This window comes from Papaver somniferum, chromosome 5 (genome assembly GCF_003573695.1).
Source record: "Papaver somniferum cultivar HN1 chromosome 5, ASM357369v1, whole genome shotgun sequence".
Taxonomy (NCBI): domain Eukaryota; kingdom Viridiplantae; phylum Streptophyta; class Magnoliopsida; order Ranunculales; family Papaveraceae; genus Papaver; species Papaver somniferum.
The window spans coordinates 111656124-111680344 of NC_039362.1; the positions used below are offsets into that span (position 1 = coordinate 111656124).

The 24221-nt window shown below is 38.2% G+C and overlaps 2 protein-coding genes across 2 annotated transcripts; both read right to left on the bottom strand.

Moving 5' to 3' along the window:
- Positions 1 to 5818: 5818 nt before the first annotated feature.
- LOC113279456 lies at positions 5819 to 6475 on the bottom strand. The gene has a single exon (XM_026528152.1). The coding sequence runs from the start codon at positions 6473 to 6475 to the stop codon at positions 5819 to 5821; it is 657 nt and encodes a 218-aa protein (XP_026383937.1).
- Positions 6476 to 8591: 2116 nt separating this feature from the next.
- Positions 8592 to 9623, bottom strand: LOC113279457. The gene has a single exon (XM_026528153.1). It carries the CDS (start codon positions 9621 to 9623, stop codon positions 8592 to 8594), a length of 1032 nt encoding a protein of 343 aa, XP_026383938.1.
- Positions 9624 to 24221: the final 14598 nt, after the last annotated feature.

A 24221-nucleotide genomic window follows, 5' to 3' on the forward strand; every position in this document is an offset into this window, starting at 1 on the left:
GACCCTAGCTATCTACAACGAACCTTGGAAGGCACTAAAGAATCTCCTTGGTTGGCATACTTATTGACTACAAGAGGAAGTACCCTGATGCCAAATTCCAATTGATGTACACGAGTTTGCACTCAAGCATACTAAAATTCATATATAATTGACAGAGCTCTACTCAAATAGTTGCACTATGGACATCATATTTGGAGTCAAACTAATCACATGGAAAGATTAAGAGATGGATATAGAAAAACATAGATGGTTTTTATGTTTACTAAGTAAACGGCGTTTCCCATATCTGTCTGAAGGCCTCCGCCAAAATGAACCTATCCTAATGCATTGAGATACTAGTCTGACTAATATCAACACAACTGGCATATACAAGGGAACCAGTGATTGATAATCCTAACTCTAGGTCAACACAGCTGGCATATACAAGGGTACCAGTGGTCGACTTTATTGAATTTATTCCTTTTGGTCAAATGGTCTGGTCTCAAAAAAATTTCTCTTTTTTTTTCATCTTTTTTTTTTCATCTTTTTTTTGTTTTTGGTATCTCAATCACTCTAATTCACCCTAGCATTGGTAACAACTTGAATCGTGAGCCCCACCTAATCACTTAGAGTAACATAGTTTAAAAACAAAATAAAATAAAAATAGAAGTGAAAAGGACTCAACGAGATATGGTGAAACTATCATGTTATTTCTAACACCTGAGCTCTGTGCTTTTATGAATAGACTCTTTAGATGTTGCCATCTAATAAGATTGGTTCCTCAACTCCTACAATCAAAATGCTTCCATCCACTTAGATTGGTTAGTGCCATCCTTAATAGGCATAAATTTCTAGGCTCTGGAGTTTATTTATTCATACTGCAACTAAAAAGTTTCTCCCATACCCCCAAACTTAAATCTAACATTGTCCTCAATGTTCTAAAGATGAAATTAAAAGCATGAACAAGGAGAAAATGTTACCATTTGAAGCAAAAGAGATAAGGAAAGATATTACCGTGTTGCATGAGATTGGGTTACCTCCCAAGAAGTGCTAAGTTTAATGTCTTCAGCCAGACTTAGGAAAGATTAGTCACCTCGAATCATATAGTAACAGTCGAAATAACTGTGGGTCTTCAAAACCAAATAGAGATGACCAAAGGAAACTGTAATAAACCAAGAAAATGAACAAGACTAGCAACCCCTTACCTAGTTTCCTGATTAAGATATCTATATCTAATTGTGGTTCAGGTTCAGGTTCTATAAAAGGGTCTAAATATATTTCTTTAGGCTGCAACTCCTCAAAATTGAGATCCGAATTATTAGGTTCTAGAGTCTGTAAATACTCAAATAAGAACTGAGAAGCACATAATAATAACCTAAATAATTGAGGATCATCTAAGTCAATCAGGTTTGACTTACATAATTGACCAAAATGAGAGTAGTGGTCATTCTTAAGCAAATGTGTCGATTCTAATTTCCTAAAGCATTTAGGTTTAGTCTCACAACTTAAAATTCGACACATTTGGAATATAAACGTTCCCACAGTTGGAAGAAAACTATTTGGTTGGAAAAAAAAGTCAATCTTGGGATCATAGCCTGGGCAAACCACATCAACCAGAGGATGGGTTTCTAACGACTGAACTTCTTCCTGGACATCATTAGGTTCGGGAAAACGAGTATGAAGGTAATCTTGTAAAATTGTCAAGGCAGAGATATCAAGTCCTAAGTGAAGGGACTTTCTGAGAGTTAAAGGTAAGGCACTAGGAAGGTGATAATCACCCCCACACTTAGAGTTTCCAGTGTCTCTAAATAGACTAGTTACAATCTCCCTAATTTCTGGATCATTAGATTCTTGAAAATGGTCAATTGATTCTTCTAATTTATTATCAGGTAGTACATCTTTACTCATCTCTACGGGTATATCTTCTTCATCTAATACTATTGTTTCTAAGTCGCTAGACTCTAAAACAACATTTTCGGAATAAACCCGTTCCTCTAAACCACTATCGGCTTCGTAATCAAAAGGAAAAACTACATCGTCTAAAACGGTGGTATCCCTAATCAAATCCTCATCCTTTTGAATAGGTGAATAATCATAAAAATTATTTGGATTTGAACTAGAAATAATATAATCATTATAAAGCTCAATTGGATTAATAGATTCCTGATCACTATGCCTACATATTTTAGATTCTTCATTACTACTATCCTCATCATCATAATAGTACAAAGATGATTGCACCTTATCTAAATAAGTAGTGTCTTTTATTCTAGCCTCGTCCTCTAAATTAGGCAAATATTCACTATTGATATCAAGGGTAGAATTAGAAACCCTATTTTGGAAATTTAGATTATTTCGAGCAGCATTAGCTAACTGTTCATTTTATGCCTCTAGACGTGCCTGAATTTCACTGAGCATAACACTTATACATTCACCACTCTCGTTTATCATCTCAGAATATCGTGTACACTCTTCTTTTGAACTATTCATTGCAACTAAACGTTTATACGTCCTTTCAATCCGTTGTTGGGTCTCTTCTAGAGATGGAACATGTTCAGAAATATCATAATCAGGACTAGTTTCCAAAAAAGAGTAACCAGTACTACAGTGTTCCTGATTTTCTTGCTCGTAAGACCAATTCGCGTGTGGATAGTAATTGGGATCACCATGGTATGAACCATAACCTTGAAAAGGTTGGCGTTCCCAACTACTATTCCCACCATGGTCATAAAAATGATGATGTCCATATTCAATTCGATACTCATTGTATTGGCTTCTATCATACCAGTTCGACATTCTTAATTGCAAGGGATTTCTACACAATCACAAACAAGGCTGACTCGACCAAATCAAACCTATAAAATCTATCAAACAACAAGCATGATGGCTCCACTTAGATTGTTTCTAGACCAGCTTCTAATCCTTCGAAAGGGAATTCGTTACAATTTAAGCAAACCCCTCTGGAATCAATCCGAGTCAAAGTAAGTTGAATTGAGGCGAGGGAAGCTCAGTGGAGCTTTGATACCCAAGGCCTCACCGCTATCACAAGGCGGCGCAGTCACGCATTCAACTCACAGAAACCATCATGAACTTTGAAGTGTGCTTAAAGAGCAACCAATATTTTTCGAACGACTGTCCTATTAAGCTCGTTACCCTATAGGTCTCGTTCTATTCAAAATTTTAGGCTTAGGTTCGCGTTTGGTTTCGTTTTCCTAAGGCGGGCAAGAAGAGAACGGTGATAAAATCCGAACCCTTATCTTGTATGGCCAGTCCTTGCCCTTTATTAAGAATTTAAAAACAGTCCAAATTCGTCCTCAATCAATGAATCACCTTAAGGAATACAGTAACTCGCTTACAGGAGATTCGCGAGTGTTTCGATGGACTTACCTCCCGTACCAGACGGGGGATGAACCGTTGAAGTCGACTCGGGCCACGACTCCTATGTCATGTACGAACCCGAGGGGCCGAGACGATATTGTAATCGTCGTCCTTCCCTGCAAACAGTTTATATTTTTTTTTTTATATAACCCTTCCGTAGGGTTTAAAATTAAAATAAATTGTCCAAAGTCCAGAATAAAGTCCAAATAAAAAGTCCAAATATTACAAAAATTATGACAAATAAAGCCTATTTACAAATTCTATAAATAATTAAATAAAATATATATACAAAAAAAATAATAAAAATTAAATCCTAAAAAAAATTATGTCTTTTTTTTTTCTTCTCTTTTAGCTTTTAGCTTTAAGCTTTAAGCTTTTCTGTTCCCAAGTCCTTAGTATTCCACTTCGAACCTGTAAATCAAAGACACAAAAAGAAACGTAAAAAAGAACAAATAATAATAAATAAATAAAAAATTAAACCTAAAAACAAATCTATATACAAGTCCGCGTCGGCGGCGCCATTTTGTTGGAGTATTTTTCGTGCGGTAAATAAGAGTTCGTTGCTCGGACTTGTAAAGATTTAAAAACAAAAATATATACAAAAGATATGTCACAAGATCAAGAGACTGAGACTCAGGATTCCACCAAATTCCATGTGATTCAAATTATAATTCCAATCAATTATAGCTCAAATATTAGAAATGTGAACTCTTATTCTTTGCCAAACATAGATTTTTGAAAAGCAATGACTGTAAACCACAAGCATGATGTATCAAAAATACATAGACCAAGCATACATCATCAAATGAAATTACACCCATTCAATAAAAATCATAAATCAATTAAAAATCCATGCAAATAGCCATAAAGAATTATTAGAATTATCACATGCTTGAAAAATGGCTTCCTCCATCATCCCAGTATTGGGATTTAGCTACTCATATTAATCATGTTCTCAAAATACATAGTTGATGCTCAAAATATGATTAAAAGAGTGAAAAGAATACAAAGCAGTGAATCTACGACCCACAGAAGCGTCAGAAATCAACGATAAAAGCTTACTGCCGTAAACAGCGACACAGGCTGCTGCTGTTGGAACTGTTGAAGAACGACGTTTCAAAAGCGTATGTTCTTCGTATTCTTGAAGGTCCTCCAATGGCAGCGCAGCAGCAGGTACAAATTCCTTCCTTTCATTCCTATGGCCTCCTATTCGCTCTGCTCGACCCCTAACTACTTGATAAACTTTCTATGACGTAAACCCACTCTTATATAGTCCTCAAATCCCCCAAAAATATCTACTAACAACGACCATTCTTTTTATTCTTCTCCGCATGCAGTTGAGATAAAATCTCTCCTGTGACTCTCTACACGTGCTGTTAGCTATGAAATAGCAACCAAACTATTCTTAGGACTTTAACATGACCAAGTGTGTGTATTTCCAGCGTGAAAGTCTCCCAAAAATCTCTCACAAAATATTTGAAGCTAAACAGAACTTACGTGTCCTGTTTGAGCTTTGATCTCTTCTTCCGGCTTATCCAGCCCAATTGGTTGGGTTAAATTGCTTGTAACAGGCCTGTTTAGTCATATCACACCCAATCCAACCAAAGTTAACGATTGAATATCCCTAGAATCACGTCAGAATCCGATCTCCAAATCTGCCAGTTCTGAAACATGCTTTCCCGCCAAAAATGCATTTTTGAAAACGTGAAGAAATGTGACCTTCCCCTATCCAGTCCCGGTATCCCTTTAGCGGATGCCTGGAAATGGGTCACCCCTTATCCAAAGTGAGAGTCTGTATAGTAATTTTCTCCCACGAGCGCAAAAACCACTTTTTTAGCCAATTTCGCCGCAAAAGCTTGTTTCTCCAAAAATACCTACAGGGACATAAAAAGCCATAATAAATATAAAATCGAGCACTAATAATATATACAATTGAGATTATATAAGACACAAAAATGTGCCTATCATCCAACAGTCTCCCACATCAGTTGGTAAAAACCTGGAGGGAAACCATCTGGACCAGGAGTAGTCCATGGTTTCATCTCAAAAACAATTTTCTTAACTTCTTCAGCACAAGGTATAGCAATTAACATGGCATTATCATCATTAGAAATAGCAGCATTAACATTGGATAAAAACATCTCAGAGAAAGGAGGGTTAGAAGTTTCACTCATTGAACTAAAATGTCTTAACAATTCATTTTCAATATCAATCCCTTTCATCTAGACAGATACCATGATTGTCTTGTAAAGATTCTATTTGAGTTTTCTGCCTTCTATAGTTAGCTTTGTGGTGGAAATAAGCTGTATTTCTATCATCCTGGAGCAAATAGTCATCCTTACCTCTTTGCCTCCAGTAGTATGACTCAATATCATACCAGTATTTGAGTTGTTGAGTTAACTCATTTATTCTACTGTCATTTCTAACCATTAACAGTACTAGTAAGAACAGACAATTGTCCTTACAGGTTTGAGATTTGAGTGTTTATATTTCCAAAATGATGATAGTTCCAGTTTCTTAGACCAAATTTAGTATTCCTAAGACAGTGAGTGAACAAGAAAGCAGGAGAACCATTTTGATTACATTTCCATTCTGATTTAATGATCTCAGTACAGCTAAGGTCTCTAAACCAGGCCTTATTCACCCTAAAAGGTTTTTTGGTGCTATTTTCCATCTTGCTAGTAAGCAACATGATAGGGAAGTGATCACTTCCTACAACTGTTAGATGATAAAGAGCAACATTAATATAAATATTTGTCCAATCATAAGAAAGAACAGCTATATATAACCTCTCTAGGATAAATTCATTACCATCTCTTCTATTGGTCAAAGTAAATGGGTTTCCAATGTAGGGCATACTAGAAAGATTATTAATGTTTAAAAGCATGTTATTGGCCTCTAATTCAGATTGACTAACTTGATTTCCCCCCTCTTTCTCATCATTATGCAAAATGAAATTAAGGTCACCTATAACGATCCAAGGGTTTGGATAAGTAGCCCTTAAAGCATTAAGATGGTTCCATTTCCTAGTTTTCTCAGACTCATTTAGAGCCCCATACAAACAAGTTATTAAGGAACTAGTATTCTGACTATTAAGATTAACAAGACAATTTATCATGTTATAGTTCTTGTCCACAATCTGCAGATTAATGTTATCTTTCCACATAAGGCATAACCCTCCAGATAAGCCATTGGGGTTGAAAAAACAACATTTGGGTATTTGCATCTGGCTAGAAGATAATTCATTCTTTTCTGCTGATTCTTTGTTTCAGATAGGAAAACTATGTATGGGTTTTGAGATTTTATGAGCATATGGAGGTGATTCCTAGTATCCTTGTTATCAAAACCACAAACATTCCATGCAATGATTTTCATGTTTTTAAAACTTTTTATAAATTGTATGCAGTTATTTTGTAATTGAGTGACACAATAAAAGCAATTGGAAAAATGATGGATATGGATTTGTATGTAATGCACAGAAGTTGGGAATAATAAGAAATGAGTTTTTAGATTTACCTTATCCTCCCCTATGATGTTACTGGGTTGTCTATCTTTTTCTGTGATTCTGTCAGTAGCCTTTGAATCCAGTTATTTCCCATCATGAGCAATTTCAGTTGAGATGCCTGCATCAGGTCTGCTATCTTCAGATATCCTAATCCTCTTCCCAAGCCTTGATGGTTCACTTCCACCTTCACCATATTCTAAAGCTTCATTCCTTGGATCAATAAGAATTCCATCCTCTGGGAAGATGAATGGAGCATTTTTGATTTGCTTCTTAGTTTTGCAGCTTGGAATGGTCACAACATTGTTTTTTTCAGTCAGCTTCTTCTTCCTAGTGATGTTACTTACACCAAAGTTGTAAGATTTGGCATGGGCTTTAGTGAGAAAATCAGTTGCTGCCTTGCAAGCTCCTGTTGTATGTTTTATGATAAAACATTTAGGACAAAGGTTATGGGGCTGTTTCTCATAGAAAAACTTGATCCACCTTGTGTAACCTGCATTTGTCTTTGCCATAGCTCCTCTTCTCATTGGTTCATTGATGTTGATGAAGACACAGACTTTGACACCATCTTTGTCCACTGGTATATCATCTTTTGGCTCAATAGCAATAACTTCTCCCACCAGTTTTCCAATTTTTGTTACTGATATGACATTTAGGTGTTCTGGTAGAAGTTTCTTTAGTTGGATCCAAAAGAAATGGTGATCCCAGTCCAGTTCTTTATACATCACTGAAGAGTTGTAGATATGCAGGATGACCAAGTAATTGTTGATACTCCATGGCCTTGTTATAAAAACTTTTTGCTTTGTATCATCATCAATAAACTTGAATACCATTACATTTGTATCTATCTCCACCACCTTGACTTCACCTTCTGGTATAAAAGACCATGTAAACTTGATATGGTGTTCTACAGCTTTGAACCCCATTGATCCATTTTCCATTACAATCATGCCTACCAGACAATTTTCCCATTCACCAGATTCTTCAACAACATCATTTCCAACCAATTGAACTTCTGCTTCATCTTCAGCATCAAGATCCAATGCTGCTTTCTTGAATTTCTCTGCTAGGTCAATGACTTGATTATCACTACCTGTTGCCATAGTGAACTTCAATATAGAGTTTTCCTGTGATTCGGCTTCCGCTTCCCCTTGTCTATTATAATTGTATAGATATGTAGGGTTAGGGTTTTGTTCTCCAAAAGAAGGAATTTTTTTGGCGAGATTGTTGGGTAGAAAAGATACGATTGTTATAACCATATTTTTTATTTCCAGTAACAAGATATATGATTGATACTCCAATGAGAAAAAACAGGAGTTTGTTGATATAATTGAACCTTCTTTTTTTAATTTCAAATTTCCTTTTAATCCGCCCTTTTTTCCTTTGACCTTTCTTCTTGTAACTGTCGGATCAGATGTGACCGAGTTGAGCTTCTTCATGATGGGTAAACAATGGAGACAAAATGGCTTCCACAAGCAACTGGGCTAACAGAGCAAACACTTTAATCACAAAGTTTAATCAGGTCATCTATTAATGGCTGAAGCATAACGCAGTTGTCTTGACCGGGTGCCCTAGGTCATGGTATTAGTAGTGACATGATCTGAAACTCTGGCTTCATACATAGTGATAGCGTCAGATTGTAAGGAACCAAGATGACTGTCCAACAACTGTAACTGGTACACTGGATGCCGCGAGGATTAAAACCATCAATAGAAATGCCCGACCACACATTTCACGCTTCCTTTGCAAACTCAAGCCACTTTTTCTTCATTTTCTTCCATTGTGTAGAGTCGATTGGGTGTCGCATATACTCTGAAGAAGCTTCTGCACAATCATGCCAGGTCATATCCTCAGAAATCCATGGTATAGTATAGTATTTCTTAAGTCTTGGAGGAAGTGGAAAATGTCGTAATACTAAAACAGACTCTTTTGTTACTCTTTGAACTCCATCCTTCCCTTGTCTGAATTTGTACCTAGATGCTCCACAACTTGGACATTCTATCTCATCCTTCAAATCTTTTAGAAACAACACGCAGTGGTTAATGCAAGCGTGGATGTTATCTGCCTTCATTCCCATATCCTTCAACATCTCTTTCATTATCGGGTACTTTATAGGGAAAGTGTTTCCCTCTGGAAACCATTTTCTTAGTAATCCCAAGAGGTAAGTGACGCTATTTGCAGACCAACCAAATCTCTTCTTGACATGATGCAATTCCACAATCACAGAAAGAGTTGTCGCACAATTCTCACATGTTGGATAAATCTTCTCTTCCGCTAACTTTTGGTACTTGTTGTATTTTTCACCTACATTAGGCTCCTGAAAGGGATGTTCGGAATCACCGGCATTGACATTCTCATTTAATCCTTCGAATATTCCAAATTTTTTATCAACAAATTCATTTAACCTATCATCTCGACGACTCTCTTCAACGACTTCCTCCACTACTGTTTCTTCTTCAACTGTATCTGCTTCATTATTCTGATTTACATATGACGCTGATGCTGATCTCGGTTTCGACTTCTCCCCGTGTAGAGACCAAAATACATATGAATCAAGCATGCCATAGTCTAGTAAATCATGTCTCACCAGTGCAAAAATCATGGATTTCCTATTATGACAATGACGACAAGGACAGGAGCAGAACTGCGAGTTTCTAATTCTGTTCTTGTATGCAAAAGCAATAAACTTAGCCACCCCTTCTCTATAAAATAGACTACACCTATCTTCAATAGTCATCCATCCTTTCTCACATTGTCCAGTCATTCTACAATCCCCAACACAAATTAGATTATAAATAACGATAAGAAAACAAAAGGGAAGTATGACTACACAGATTAGACTATGCCAAAAACAAAAAACTCTAGCTTATGGGACATTAATAGTCATGACTAACATACATATTTATCATAACAGAACAAACTTTATGGTACCACAAACTTGGAAGCATATTTTAACTAACATGGAGCGATATTATCTTCACTACTTTATACTTGATTTCAGAAACATATCATCTTTACCAACAAACCAGCATATAACATGGATAGAATCATTAACAGGATACATGTCCATTTCACCAAAACGATTACCTGACCTATTCAAGTCTACCTCGATTGTATTATTCTACACGCTCTGCATTAAAAGAAACAGAATAATGAGTAGTAATCTGGAAGATCAATCCAAAACTTAACAAGTCAGCTACCACATGATTATCCCCAACTAAAAAAAATGAGAAGTCATCAAACCATTCGGAATTCAGTGAAAATGTAAACGATATATTAGATACATGTACAACTAGTCAATCAAAATCATGATTCCTAACATAAATTAAAAGACACTTTGAAATGTGTATTTGTTTGTATTATACATCTAAGGAGGCTAATTTAATTAAATAAGAAAGAATCAAAGCATGAGGCAAGCACTTACTGTATATATACTACTTACTGAAAAAGCGGGGGTCTAACACCACCCAATATTTCGCTTAGCAATCTGTATGGACTAAATCCGAAATACTTCATATAGAATCAACTAGACAATCAAATTCAATCTAGGTAAAAGTATCTCAAGGAGTTAATATCTCTCTTTTTTTTATTTACTCAAGCTAATAGAAATCAGTGAGCCCTAATCAAACACAAGTAATAACTTGGACGGTACCAAAGACCAATGTCCATGGATCAATCAATGACAATCAAACAACCAAAGGTTGGATTATACCAATTGATGATCTACACGCACAACATGTATTATTTCAATTATAAAGATAAACAATATAATGCGGAAACTGAAATAACACAGACACCAGAAATTTTGTTAACAAGGAAACCGCAAATGCAGAAAAAGCCCGGGACCTAGTCCAGATTGAATACACACTGTATTAAGCCGCTAGATACACTAGCCTATTCCAAGCTAACTTCGGACTGGACTGTAGTTGAATCCCAATCAGTCTCTCACTGATCCAAGGTACAGTTGTACTCCCTATGCCTCTGATCTCAGCAGGATACTACGCACTTGATTCCCTTAGCTGATCTCACCCACAACTAAGAGGTGGTACGACCCAAAATCGCAGGCTTTAACAATAAACAAATCTGTCTCACACAGACAAGTCTATCAAAGGATTAATCTGTCTCCCACAGAAAAACCCTAAAGTTTTTTGTTCTGTCTTTTAATAATAATCAAGGTGAACAAGAACCAATTGATAATCCGGTCTTATATTACCGAAGAATAACCTAGATTAATCAATCACCTCACAACAATCTTAATCGTATGGTAGCGAAACAAGATGTCGTGGAATCACAAACAATGAGACGAAGGTGTTTGTGATTACTTTTATATCTTGCCTATCGGAGAAATCAAACAATCTCTAGCCAATCAATATGATTGTACTATTACGATAGAAGATGCAAGATCAGATCACACAACTACGATAAAAGTAGTATCGGTCTGGCTTCACAATCCCAATGAAGTCTTCAAGTCTAGAAGAAGAAAACCAAAGGTTAAAGGAGAACCGATTCTAGCACGCAAACTAGTAGCACACGTAAGGTGTGGGGATTGGTTTTGCAGAGTTGCTAGATGTCCCCTTATATAGTCTTTCAAATTAGGGTTTTGCCTTACTTACAAAGCAATCAATATCCACCGTTAGATGAAAACCTGATTTAGATTCAAGCTAATATTTCTCAACCGTTAGATCGAAAACTTAGCTTGTCATACACAAATAACTGTACGCTTCTAGGTTTCTTAACCGCACCCAAACGTGTACATTGTTGGTTCAACAATAGTCTAACCAAAGAGGTTAACCATAAGAGCATTTCATACCAACCATGTTCTTCTTCACCATAACTAGTTTAAATGACTCAAATGAACTAGTTAAGAGAGTTGTTCAATTGCAAGGAAATCTTATGTAACTACACAAGACACAATTAAAGCAAAGATGATTTGATTCACAAGAATCAGTTCATGAACTTTAATAGCCACGGTTTGCAAAAGCATTCCTAAGTCTTTTAAGATTAAGTTCATATATCATCTTTAGATATATATAACCTTCTAAAGTTCGCAGACTAGGTTCGCGGACTTAAGACACCGAATAGAGTTTAAAAACTCCAGCAGAAATTCTCGGGTTTGTGAACTTCGCCGGTTCGCGGACTGGGTTCGCTTACTTGGCTCACGCAAGTAGTTTGTCAACTCCAGCAGAAATTCTCGGGTTTGAGAACTTCGGCAGTTCGCGGACTTGGCATTTGCCATACTTCCGGTTCTCTTGATCAACAAAGTTCGAGAACTTTGGTTCAAGGAATACATTGGTTATGTAATCTAAACTCTCATTCCAATCATTGAAACATTCTTAGAGGACGTTATACAGTTGTTACACCATTTTTCGTCAAAGCAATTTTCAAAGTGATTGAAACATTCATGACTTTCATCACTAGGTAAAGATAAACTTGGTCAAAGCGAAAAGCTTACCAACACATATTTCGAGATATAAATATGTGAGGTATACTCGGCTCGAAATACCAAATTTGTATAATCTAGTCTATATATATATCATACGACTTTTGTCTAAAAGAGTAAGAGATAGAATAGATAGACTTTTGAGTGACAGATAAGTTCAAGTGTCCACATACCTTTTCGTCGAGAAGTTCCACCGGTTCCTTGAGTAGTCTTTCTACTTGTATGATGAATCGCCATGAAGTCCTTTATCTCAACTACACTTACTATCCTAGTTCGAGACTTAGCTATAAGAGACTAGAAATCAAGACTTATAGTTTTGATCAATAACATTGACAAACATGCTTGAGATAGCAACGCATGCGAGTTTGACCGAGCAGTGCTCTAACAATCTCCCCTTTTGTCAATTTTAGTGACAAAACTATCAGTACATATGGAATACAAAAAAGATAATGAAACTTTAGTAGCTTTTATTCCACATGTCTAATCTTCAACGTTCCTCGAAATCTTCGTCACCTCCAAGTACTCCAATGATCCCAAAGGTTGTAAGTTTAGCACCATCGTTGTTGAAGATCCGTAGCTATAATAATGAGAAAGCATCGGTCTCGATCATTGTTATACAGTGTCATAGTATTATTACACAGTGTTAAAGCTCAATTGTATCACAACTTCAACAATAATACTATGGTGATATGTATCACTCCCCCTTAGTCAATGCTCCATCTCACATGAAAACCACTCCTCCTTACACAATGATCCGAAAACCATATGTATTTGTAGTGTGAACTACGTATTAATTCTCCCCCTTTTTGTCAATAAAATTGGCAAAGGTATAAGAACGGATTCATAATGAAATTTCCGTAAGAGACATTTTGATAGGTGTCTAAAACACCTTAACATTTATTTATTGTTTATGCTTTCTTTGCTGAGTTTTCTTGTAAATTATGTATCTTATGTTTGCTTTGAGTATTTAGGTACTTTGGAGTCATTTGGAACAAAAGAAGAAGAAATAGGGCAAAAGGGTCATTTCAAGTGCAAATGATGTTGGAGACGAACTATTTCTCATTATTTGCTTCTATTTCTTAATTTTTGTCTGAAAAGCATGTCGGCTTTAGTGATGCAACTATTTGTCTGAAAAACACGACTGCTTTAGTGATGAAGAGAAATTGAAGAGAAGAAGTGAGTTTGAGAAGTAAGAGGCGGCTGTTGTTGTAAAAGAATCCGAGGAATAAGAAAGCGTTCGTGTGGAGCAAAAAGGAGCAAAAAGATCGATTCACAGGCGAGGGAAGCTAGCTACGGAGCATGAAAATAGAATGGGCAGTCATTTCTTTGGAACTGACAGGCCAGCTGGTAACTGGGTGGCCCCTATCTGAATGCGTGGGCGTTTACATCAATTTCTATCATTACCTAGACCCAACTCCAAGAGAATCATTTACTTTCTTCTCATCACTATTCTATCTGAAAGTTAGAGAGAACGGAAGCTGAGAAAAGGCGGCTGATGTAAGATAAATTTGATGAAACTATTACAGAGAAATCGAATGAGGAGATTGAGTGAGGATTTAGATCTTCTGGTGATGAACAACATAGAGAGGTGGAGAGTCGAGAAGATTTCACTGTTGCTGTTAAAGAAACCAGATTTGATTGAGGCTGTTTTGATAGTGGTTACGGTTTGCCATTTCTATGAAGTCAGATGAAGAAATTGAACTCAGGGAGATGTTGTTGAGTGTGTTCTTATGAGGATGGTGGTGATTTTGAGTTCAATGGAACTAATGGGTTTGAGTTTGTCTGTGGTACTGGTGGTTTAATCAATGTCTGGGAAGATGGGTTTGTGAGAAAAGAATGGATTTGACCGATTATTGAGTGATTGAAGAATCTGGTGATGGTTTTGGTGGATTTCAGAGTTGGGGTTTGATGTTGGCAGTGATAAGAAGACAAAGGAATTTGAGAGATGGGTTTTGCCCAGTTGAAGATTCAACAGCTGTAGATGGTGAAATTGGTGGATGTCTGTGAAGATTGAGGAGGTTTCAGTGTTGTTGGTGGTTTTGCAGTGATCGATTGCAGTTCATAGTGTCTTGTGGAAATGGGTTCAGCTGAACTGAGGCGATGCAGAGAAGAGAATCAGTGGTGATGATAACTGGAGCTCGAAAATATTAGGACAAGGAAGTGCAATTGCAGGGTGGAGACACTGATGTTGCTGACCTGAGAAATTATGAAATCTGGGGTTGTCTTTGCTGTTGAATTGGTAGAGTTGGGAATGACTTTGCAGGCAAGAGTTGCAATTGCAGGGACTCATGGACATGAATGGAGGCTGCAGATGGAGTTGTGTGAAGGCATGAACTGATGTTGCAGTTAGTTTGTATGAACTGCAGGTGATAATATGAAATTGCAGGTGGAGTTACTGAATTGCAGGTGGCTTAATTTGTTGCTGTCATGGTCATAATGGCTAGGCTGGTTCGATGAAGTTGCAAACTGTTGGTGCTATAATGTATGTGAAATTGCAGTCAGGTGGAGTTACAGGGTATTATTGTTGCAGATTTGTGTATCGAAACTGGAGCTGCAGGTGCTGCAGAATAAGAAATGGCGACGACGAAAGACTTGAGACGAAGCTGTGAACTGATGGTTTGGAAGAGAGGGAAGCTTTGTGCTGTTTTGAAAGCTACAGAATGGTGCTATATTTCAGTTGAGACGGTGCCAGTGACTGTTGCAGGCAACAGCAGTGCAGCTGCAGTTGGAAGTGGTGTTTGAGCACAATAAAGAAGAAGGAGAATGGACTGTGACCTAGATGAATGCTAGGTTTAACAGGTTATGGAGATTATGGAGTTGTTCAGATGCAAATTTCAGTTAGGTTCAGAATGAGTAGCTGCAGGTGGTGGTACTGAATTCGGTAGAATTGAGGTGCTGCTGTATGAGATTATGTTCACTGTGGTTGAATTTTTGAGAATGAGGAAACGCAGGGGCAGTGAAGCTGTTGTTGGTAATTGGCTGGAGTTGGAATGAAAGAGTAATATTGCTGCTTAACTGGGTTTGAAGCAGTGGTGATGTTGTTGATGTTTTGAGCTGAAGGACACAGAAGATTGTGATTCTAGTGACGCATTGCCGGAAGGAAATGAAGCTAATATGAATTACAGGTGCGAGCTGGTATAAGATGGCATTGCAGGTAGTGCAGCTGTTACTGAGCTAAAATGCAAATAAGGTGGCGAGGAGTCTGAGAATGTGAAGCTAGAGATGATTCCAGTGTTGGAGTGAAGTTACAGAATGCATTGCTATGCCAGTGGAGATTTGTGGAAGTGCAGGTTAAGGTGTTGAGATAGTAAGCCGAGTTAGTAGGTGGACTGCGAAGAAGATGTGGATTCTGGGGATGAATTTTTGCACTGCAGGCAGTGTCGATTAAGTTGGCTAGCTGTAATGTTGCAGTGTTTCTAGTGGTTCCAGGTGGTGGATGTAATGGTTCGCGGGTGGAAGATTGCAGCTCTGCAGCTGTGAGGTTATGCACACAAATACACTAACAATGGTGCAACAGAAAATTGGCCTGACAAGATGGCTTGCAAAATGGCTTAAGCCATAACTAGTTAGACCAGTCAGTTTAGGCTGACTCTGAATCACAGCTCTGACTCGGTCTGACTGAGTTGACCCGATAGACGGACTCGTTTGACCGGTGACCGGGTGGACTTTGCCGGTCACCTAAGCTACTTTCTGACCAACTTCCGGCACTTCACCAGTTTCCGGCGACCACTTTTGGGGTAGATTTTCACATGGGATTGGTGAACTCCTATCTATTGGACCTTTGAAGACTTGACCTAAGAAGAGACATAAAAGGAAGGATTTTACAACTTTGTTTATCACGTATTCTACTTGGAGCTTTTTGGAGATAGCGACAACTAGGGTTTGCTTTTATATTTATTTTCCATCTTCTTTTCATTATTATTATTGTGATTATGTTGAACTCCATAGTTATGAGTAACTAAAACTATTTTTGATTAAGGGTGATTTCAAAGCCCGGAGTATGAATCTATAATTGATATGCAATAGCTCGTTTTCTCGCAAGTTTAGTTATTATTTGATTTCTACCATGCTAATAATGCTTATGGATTGTTCCTTAATTGTTTAAGTTCGAAATTAAATAGTTATGTCACAATCTTATTGCTAGTTTAGATTTTCTTCGACCCGTAATTGTCTAGAGAATTAAATACAAGTAGCGATATGTGGGTATTGATGATGGGACTTTGTTAAGTACCCATATGTAGAAATTGACACTAGTAGGTGATTCAAGCCTTTGATTTTATCACTAGGAACAATCTTATCTCATAAAACTTAGAGCATTTGTTTAAGTCACACCTAGTAAGCGTACCTCTAGGAAACTTGACAAGTAGAAACCGGTAGTCGAGCGCTTCCGTGTTCGGTGAGCTTAGGAGATAATAACGGGATAGTTGAGTGTACTAATTATCCTAGGGTTGTTAGTAACAAGATAATGTGAAAAACGTAGTTATATATCAATTTGGTTTATGTTCCGTGGTCTAGAATGAATCCTTAATCAATTCCATCTCATATTTGAATACAACTTTGTGATTTTCAGAAATTCTACAACAAAATCTTCTTGGCTAAGAATATTTCTATAACAACTTTTGTTTCATACCTCCCTTGGGACGATCCTTCTTTCATTATACTACTTCCTAGTGTAAAGAGAAGTAGAGAAATATTATTTGCGAGTTGACACCTCATCAAAATTGGCGCCGCTGCCGGGAGGCAGTGGCAGTTTAGTTGTTATTTTTATTCTTAGTTGTTACTTTTGCTTTTATTTTCGATTTTCATTTACTCATTAAATCTTTGAGAATCTGTTTTTCAGGTACCATTTATTTGGTGAATGTGTGGAGAGGGCAGACCAAGTCCAATTGGTATACGTCTTCCTTCGGGCACTTTGTTAAAAGACTTGATTCGAGCAGTGAATACTCCACTTCCTCCTAGTTCTACACCAAGTGAATTCTCGGATTCAGACAAAGAGGAAGACAACACAATGGGAGGTCGACTACCGCTCCAAGAACACTCAAGGAGCTCACTTCTCCAAACATAGACCAGCAGCCTTTATGTATTCAGCTGAATGGAACCATTGAGTTGAAGCCGCAATTGATTCACTTGCTGCCCAAATTCAGAGGTTTATCGGGAGAGGATCCTAATCGTCACTTACAACAATTCTATCATGTTGTGACTAGTTTGAAGCAAGCAACTGGAGATGCCGATATGGCTATGATGACAGCTTTTCCTTTCTCCCTTATAGATGCTGCAGGAGAGTGGTTCTTTTGCTTACCCTCTGGAAGTATAACCACATGGAATAGAATGAAGAAGTTGTTCCTTGAGAAGTATTTTCCGGCATCAAAAGCAGCAGTGCTTCGCAAGGAGATTTGTGGTATCAGGCAAGTATCAGGGGAGACTCTCTATGAGTATTGGGAGCGCTACAAGAAGCTTTTAGCTAGCTGTCCACACCACCAAATCAGCGATCAACTTGTGATTCAATATTTCTACGAGGGGTTGCTTTCTAATGATAGAAATTTGATCGATGTCGCAAGTGGTGGTGCACTCACCAACAAAACCATTGCTGAAGCTACAAGCTTGTTAGAAAACATGGATGCAAACACTCAACAATTCTACACTCGAGGTGAATCAGTGGTAAGGAAATTGAATGAAGTTAGTGATTCTTCACATATGGAACATAGAATGGGTAACATGGAGAGGATGATGCAACAAATAGCAGCTGCCGTCATACCATCATCATACACCGAAGATGTTGAGCAAGCAAGTGTCATGTACCAAAATCAACAAAGGCCAAGATATGATCCATACTCTAGCACATACAATCCGGGTTGGCGAGATCATCCCAATTTCAGCTACGCCAACAAGCAAGCGTCAGTTTCAAATCCTACTTTTAATCAACAAGGTGGGTACCAATTCTTGCAAAAGCCACGTCAAGAAACTCAAGGCACGAGTATATATGACAAGTTGAATCTCATTCTCAACACAATGGCGCAAGATAAGCAAAAGTCAGAGATGGATATGAAGGACATCCGAACACAAATGCGTCAACTAGCTACTACGGTGAGCAAATTGGAAGTACAAGCAGCTGGAAAACTTCCTTCGCAACCATTAAATCATAAGGAGAATGCGAATGCTATTGAGCTGAGAAGTGGGAATCAAGTAGAGAAGCCGGCATCATCACCGGTGTCCCATGAACCTGATTTGGAGAAAGAAGAGGGTGAAATAGCCCCTAAAAAGGCTGGCCCGGTAACAAATTCTAACTCTAAAACTCGTGTTTCTACTTATGTTACTCCTCCTCATTTTCCTAGCAGGTTTGTAAAGTCGAACAAGGAGACATCGTACCAAGAGATTTGGGAGATCTTTAAGAAGATTGAAGTGAACATTCCACTCATTGAGGCGATAAGGCAGGTTCCTCGCTATGCAAAGTTCTTGAAAGAATTGTGCATTAACAAGCACAAATTGACCGGTAATGAGGTAATGAGTGTGGGGGAGAATGCTTCGGCATATCTTCAAAAGAAACTCCCACCTAAGTTGAAAGATCCCGATAGTTTCAACATACCATGTATTATTGGTAAAATCAGGTTTGAACGTGCTTTGCTAGATTTAGGAGCATCCATTAATGTCATGCCCGCTTCAGTTTATGAATCCTTGAAACTTGGTCCTCTTAAGAATACCGGTATTGTTATACAACTTGCTGATAAGTATAATACTTACCCAAAAGGGGTTATTGAAGATGTTTTGGTGCAGGTTAATCAACTCATATTTCCGGCGGACTTCTATGTTCTTGACATGATAGATGAAGATTCACCATCGTCTACTCCCTTGTTTTTGGGTAGACCTTTCATGCGAACCGCAAGAACAAAGATAGATGTTTTCAAAGGCGCCTTAACTATGGAATTTGATGATGAGATCATAAGTTTCAATATCTTTGAGGCTATGAGATATCCTAGTGATGTGCATTCATGTTTTTCAATTGATATTATAGATTCTCTAACTCAACAAATTTTTGAATTGAATGGTGATGATGCTTTAGAAAACACCATAGTGGAAGGTTTAGGTTATGGAAAATACAAAGACCTTGAAACTGAATTGTCTATTTGTGATGAACTTAAAAAGGCTATTTTAGCTCTTAACTCATTACAAGAAGTTCCACAAAAGTATAATGCATCTTATGTTTTCTTGCCGATTCATAATGAGAAACTTTTATCATCGATTGTGCAGGCACCTATTCTTGAGTTGAAACCTCTTCCGGATCACCTCAAGTACATATATTTAGGTGATAAGGAAGAGTTGCCGGTGATCATTGCCAAAGACCTTACCAAGGTGCAAGAGGAGAAACTTGTTCGAGTGCTAAGAGAATACAAGTCTTCCATTGGGTGGACCATTGCCGATATCAAAGGAATCAGCCCTTCCACATGTATGCACCGAATACTACTTGAGGAGGGGGAAAAACCAACAAGAGAAGCTCAACGTCGCTTGAACCCTCCGATGATGGAAGTAGTGAAGAAAGAAATCCTGAAGTTGTTGGATGTAGGGGTTATCTATCCCATATCCAATAGCAAATAGGTTAGCCCGGTTCAAGTCGTTCGAAAGAAGTCCGGAATCCAGGTGGTGAAAAACTATGATAATGACTTGGTTCCAACTAGAATTCAGACCGGCTGGAGAGTTTGCATTGACTACCGAAAGCTCAACTCTACCACCCGAAAGGATCATTTTCCCTTACCATTCATTGATCAAATGCTTGAAAGATTGGCTGGACACTCACTATTGCTTTCTTGATGGTTTTTCAAGTTATAACCAGATTGTAATAGCTCCGAAATATCAAGAAAAGATGACGTTTACTTGTCCCTTTGGCACTTTTGCGTATAGACGTATGCCATTTGGCTTGTGCAATGCTCCAGCCACTTTTCAACGTTGTATGGTAAGTATATTCTCAGATTATGTGGAAAGCATCATAGAAGTGTTTATGGATGATTTTAGCGTGTATGGTGATTCTTTTGACAAGTGCTTAGATAACCTTACACTTATTCTTAAACGATGCGTAGAAACTAACCTTGTGCTTAATTGGGAAAAGTGTCACTTTATGGTGAATCATGGGATTGTACTAGGCCATGTTATATCCTCTAGGGGGTTAGAAATGGACAAGGCTAAGATAGATTTGATTCGGAACTTACAATACCCCACAATTGTGAGGGAGGTTCGCTCTTTTCTTGGTCATGCAGGTTTTTATAGGAGATTCATCAAGGATTTCTCCAAGATTGCAATGCCCCTGTGTAGACTTTTCCAGAAAGATGTGGCCTTTGATTGTGACAAAGAATGCAAGGAAGCTTTGACACCTTGAAAGAGTTGTTAACTACCTCACCAATTATCAAACCACCGGACTGGAGCAAGCCATTTGAGTTGATGTGCGATGCAAGTGATTATGCCGTTGGAGCCGTGTTGGGACAGCGAGATGGTAAAGTTCCATATGCCATTTATTATGCTTCTAGAACTCTCAACGGAGCACAAATCAACTACTCCACTACTGAAAATGAGCTCTTGGCCATAGTATTTGCACTAGAGAAGTTTAGATCTTACTTGGTGGGTACAAAGGTGGTTGTTTTCTCCGACCATGCTGCACTTCTATACTTGCTCACAAAGAAGGATGCCAAGCCAAGGCTCATAAGGTGGATTCTTCTTCTACAAGAGTTCAACTTGCAAATCAAGGACAAGAAGGGTAGTGAGAATACCGTAGCGGATCATCTAAGCAGATTGGTTGTGTCCAAAGAAGCGATTCCTTTACATGATAGTTTCCCGGATGAGCAACTCTTTGCGGTTGTTGGCACAACTCCATGGTACGTTGATATTGTTAATTTCTTGGTGACGGGACAAGTACCGAGTTCCATATTTACATTTCAGAAACAAAAGCTTAAGAAGATTGCCAAGCAATATATATGGGATGAACCTTATTTTTGGAAGCATTGCTCCGATGAGATGATCCGCAGGTGCGTACTCGAATCGGAGTTCCAATCAATTCTGACTTTTTGTCACTCATATGCTTGTGGTGGTCATTTCGGAGCCAAGAGGACAGCCCTCAAGGTTCTCGAAAGTGGTTTTTATTGTCCTACATTGTTTAAGGGTGCATATTTATTTTTCAAGGCTTGTGATAGGTGTCAAAGGACAGGCAATCTAGGTGCTAGAAACCAAATGCCGCAAACACCAATTCTCGCTGTTGAGATTTTTGATGTTTGGGGTATCGATTTTATGGGGCCTTTCGTGAATTCCAATGGGAAATTCTATATACTTCTTGATGTGGATTATTTTTCTAAGTGGGTGGAAGCTAAAGCCACCCCGACTAATGATTCTCAAGTTGTTTGTGAGTTTGTGAAGGAACATATCTTTTCTAGATTTGGTACACCTCGAGTGGTGATTAGTGATGGAGGTTCGCACTTCAAGAGATCCTTCACGCTCTTCTAAAGAAGTATAATATTTCTCATAAAGTTGGCACACCTTATCATCCACAAACGAGCGGTCAGGCTGAAATTTCCAACCGGGAGATTAAGTTCATCCTTGAGAAGACGGTGAACGTTACAAGGAAAGATTGGAGTTATAGACTCAATGACGCTTTGTGGGCGTATAGGGAAGCTTACAAGACACCCATCGGTATGTCTCCTTTTAGGCTTGTCTATAGTAAACCTTGTCATCTTCCCGTTGAACTTGAACACAAAGCTTATTGGGCTATCAAGGTATGTAATATGGAATTAGATGCAGCTGGTGAACATAGGAAACTTCAACTCAATGATTTAGAAGAGATATGTAATGATGCATATGAAAGTTCACGCATTTACAAAGAAAAGACCAAAGCTTTCCATGATAAAATGATTTCCTGAAAGAGTTTCGAAGTAGGGAAGAAAGTTCTTTTATTCCATTATCGTCTTAAATTGTTTCCCGATAAACTTAGGTCCAGATGGGTTGGACCATTTGTTGTTACTAATGTGTTTGCGCATGGTGCAGTTGAAATTATTAGTCCCAAAATAGGGATGGTTTCCAAGGTCAACGACCATCGTGTGAAACCATACTATGAGCAGTTTGTGATGGAGAATCTGGATATGGTCACATTGAGTGATCCACTCCCTCTGGAGGAGTAATTTGAGCTGAAAGTCGGGATGAAGACTTTAAACCAAGCGCTAAGTGGGAGGCAACCCACCGGTTTTGTATCTTTATCTTTATCTTTTTATTTTTAAGCATTTTATCTTTGTTTTCTTGTTTTGCATATCATTTGCGAAATTTCCCACCTTGAACTTTACTTTGAATGACTAAATTTTACATTGAGGACAATGTAAAGTTTAAGTGTGTGGGAGAATTTATATGTTTTTAGAGTTTGTTGCCTTTAGTAAAGAAAATATAAACTTACGGTATGAGTCTATATTTTTGCACTCCAGGCGATTGGCGATTTTGAAGGTTTTTTGGCGTAGGTCGTGGTTTTCCTTGATCAAACTAGTTCTATACCAATTCTTCCTTATCGTTTCTTGTCTCATCTTCTTCCCCTCTTCCCAAGCTTTCTTTTGACACCCTAAGCTTGGCATTTGCATCTCTAATACCACTTTAGGGTTTCGCAGCTACGGTTTTTATATGGGTTTTTGATTAGCCATGGTGAGAACAAAAGGTTCTTTCACTTCATACAACATCCAAGGTGTCGAATCATCAGAAGAGACACGCTTCCATTGCCCATTCTTGGTTTCGATGGTTGCGCTGACGGTGTTCGAGGAAGAGGCTATACCAAAGGTTCATTACTAACACATCTGCGTGATAAGAATTACCCCAATGCAGAGTGCAAAGTTGTTTGCCGTGGCAGGATCAACAGCAACAGTAAAGTCTACAAAACTTGGGAAGATGTCTTGCGTCAATTGAAGATGTGGATGTGTACAGACTGTATGCGACTACAGGTTTGGAGGAGTTCTTGCAGGTTACATCCAGGGGACGTAACTAATGGTCCGTTCAATGGATTTGGGGTTGATTTACTGATTCATAACATCCCCTTCCCTGTAGATGTACCTACCTGTGACAGTCCATCTCACACCATTCCTACATCTGATCCTTTTCCTTGTTTGAGCTTGGAATTGTTGGATACCGTGCTTCGCTAACAAATCAAAACTGTGTCCAGCATACCAGCTAAATGTAAACTTTTGTTTGCGAGAACTTTCAACTCGGCAATACAGAAAGTCATCCATAACCCTAAGGATATGATGAGTGCCAAATATTGTATATATTTATCCCTTTTTGTTGGCATTTAACTCATCTTTTGTGCAGTAATTCTACATTTTATCCCATATTCTGTATTTTCATTGTTTTCAAGAATAAATATTTTTCTTACTTAATTTTGCATTTTTAGGTAATAAATAAAGTCTGGATGACTTGCGGAGCGGAAAAGAGCTGAAGAGTGGTGAAAAGCCGGAAGAAATTACGCAAGGAAGCCGCAAAGAATGGAGCGCACGTCCAAAAAGCTAGGAATGGGCTCAAGAAGGAAGAATTGTTCTTAAAGAAGATATGGGCTTGGCATACCCAAGGCCCAAAACCCTTACCCAAACCCATTTTCTATATCCATACCCGCCTCCATTCTCAGCCGTTAGATTGGATCCATCTCATCATCCAATGGTCGCTTCTTCATCGTGCATCAAAATCTGAAGTCCCTGCAAAACACCATAGTGCCTAAATTCCAAGCCATCAGATTAGATTGCAGTTGAATCCTACGGTCGATCCTATGCCTGTTCATCAAATCCCGATGATTCCGCTCAACACTACAACACCTAACCTAATCTCGCACCGTAGACTTCGTTGTATTTTACATCCTACGGTCGATACAAGCTGCTTATTTCTTAGCCGTCCGATCCACCTACCATCTCCATATCCAGCGGCTTC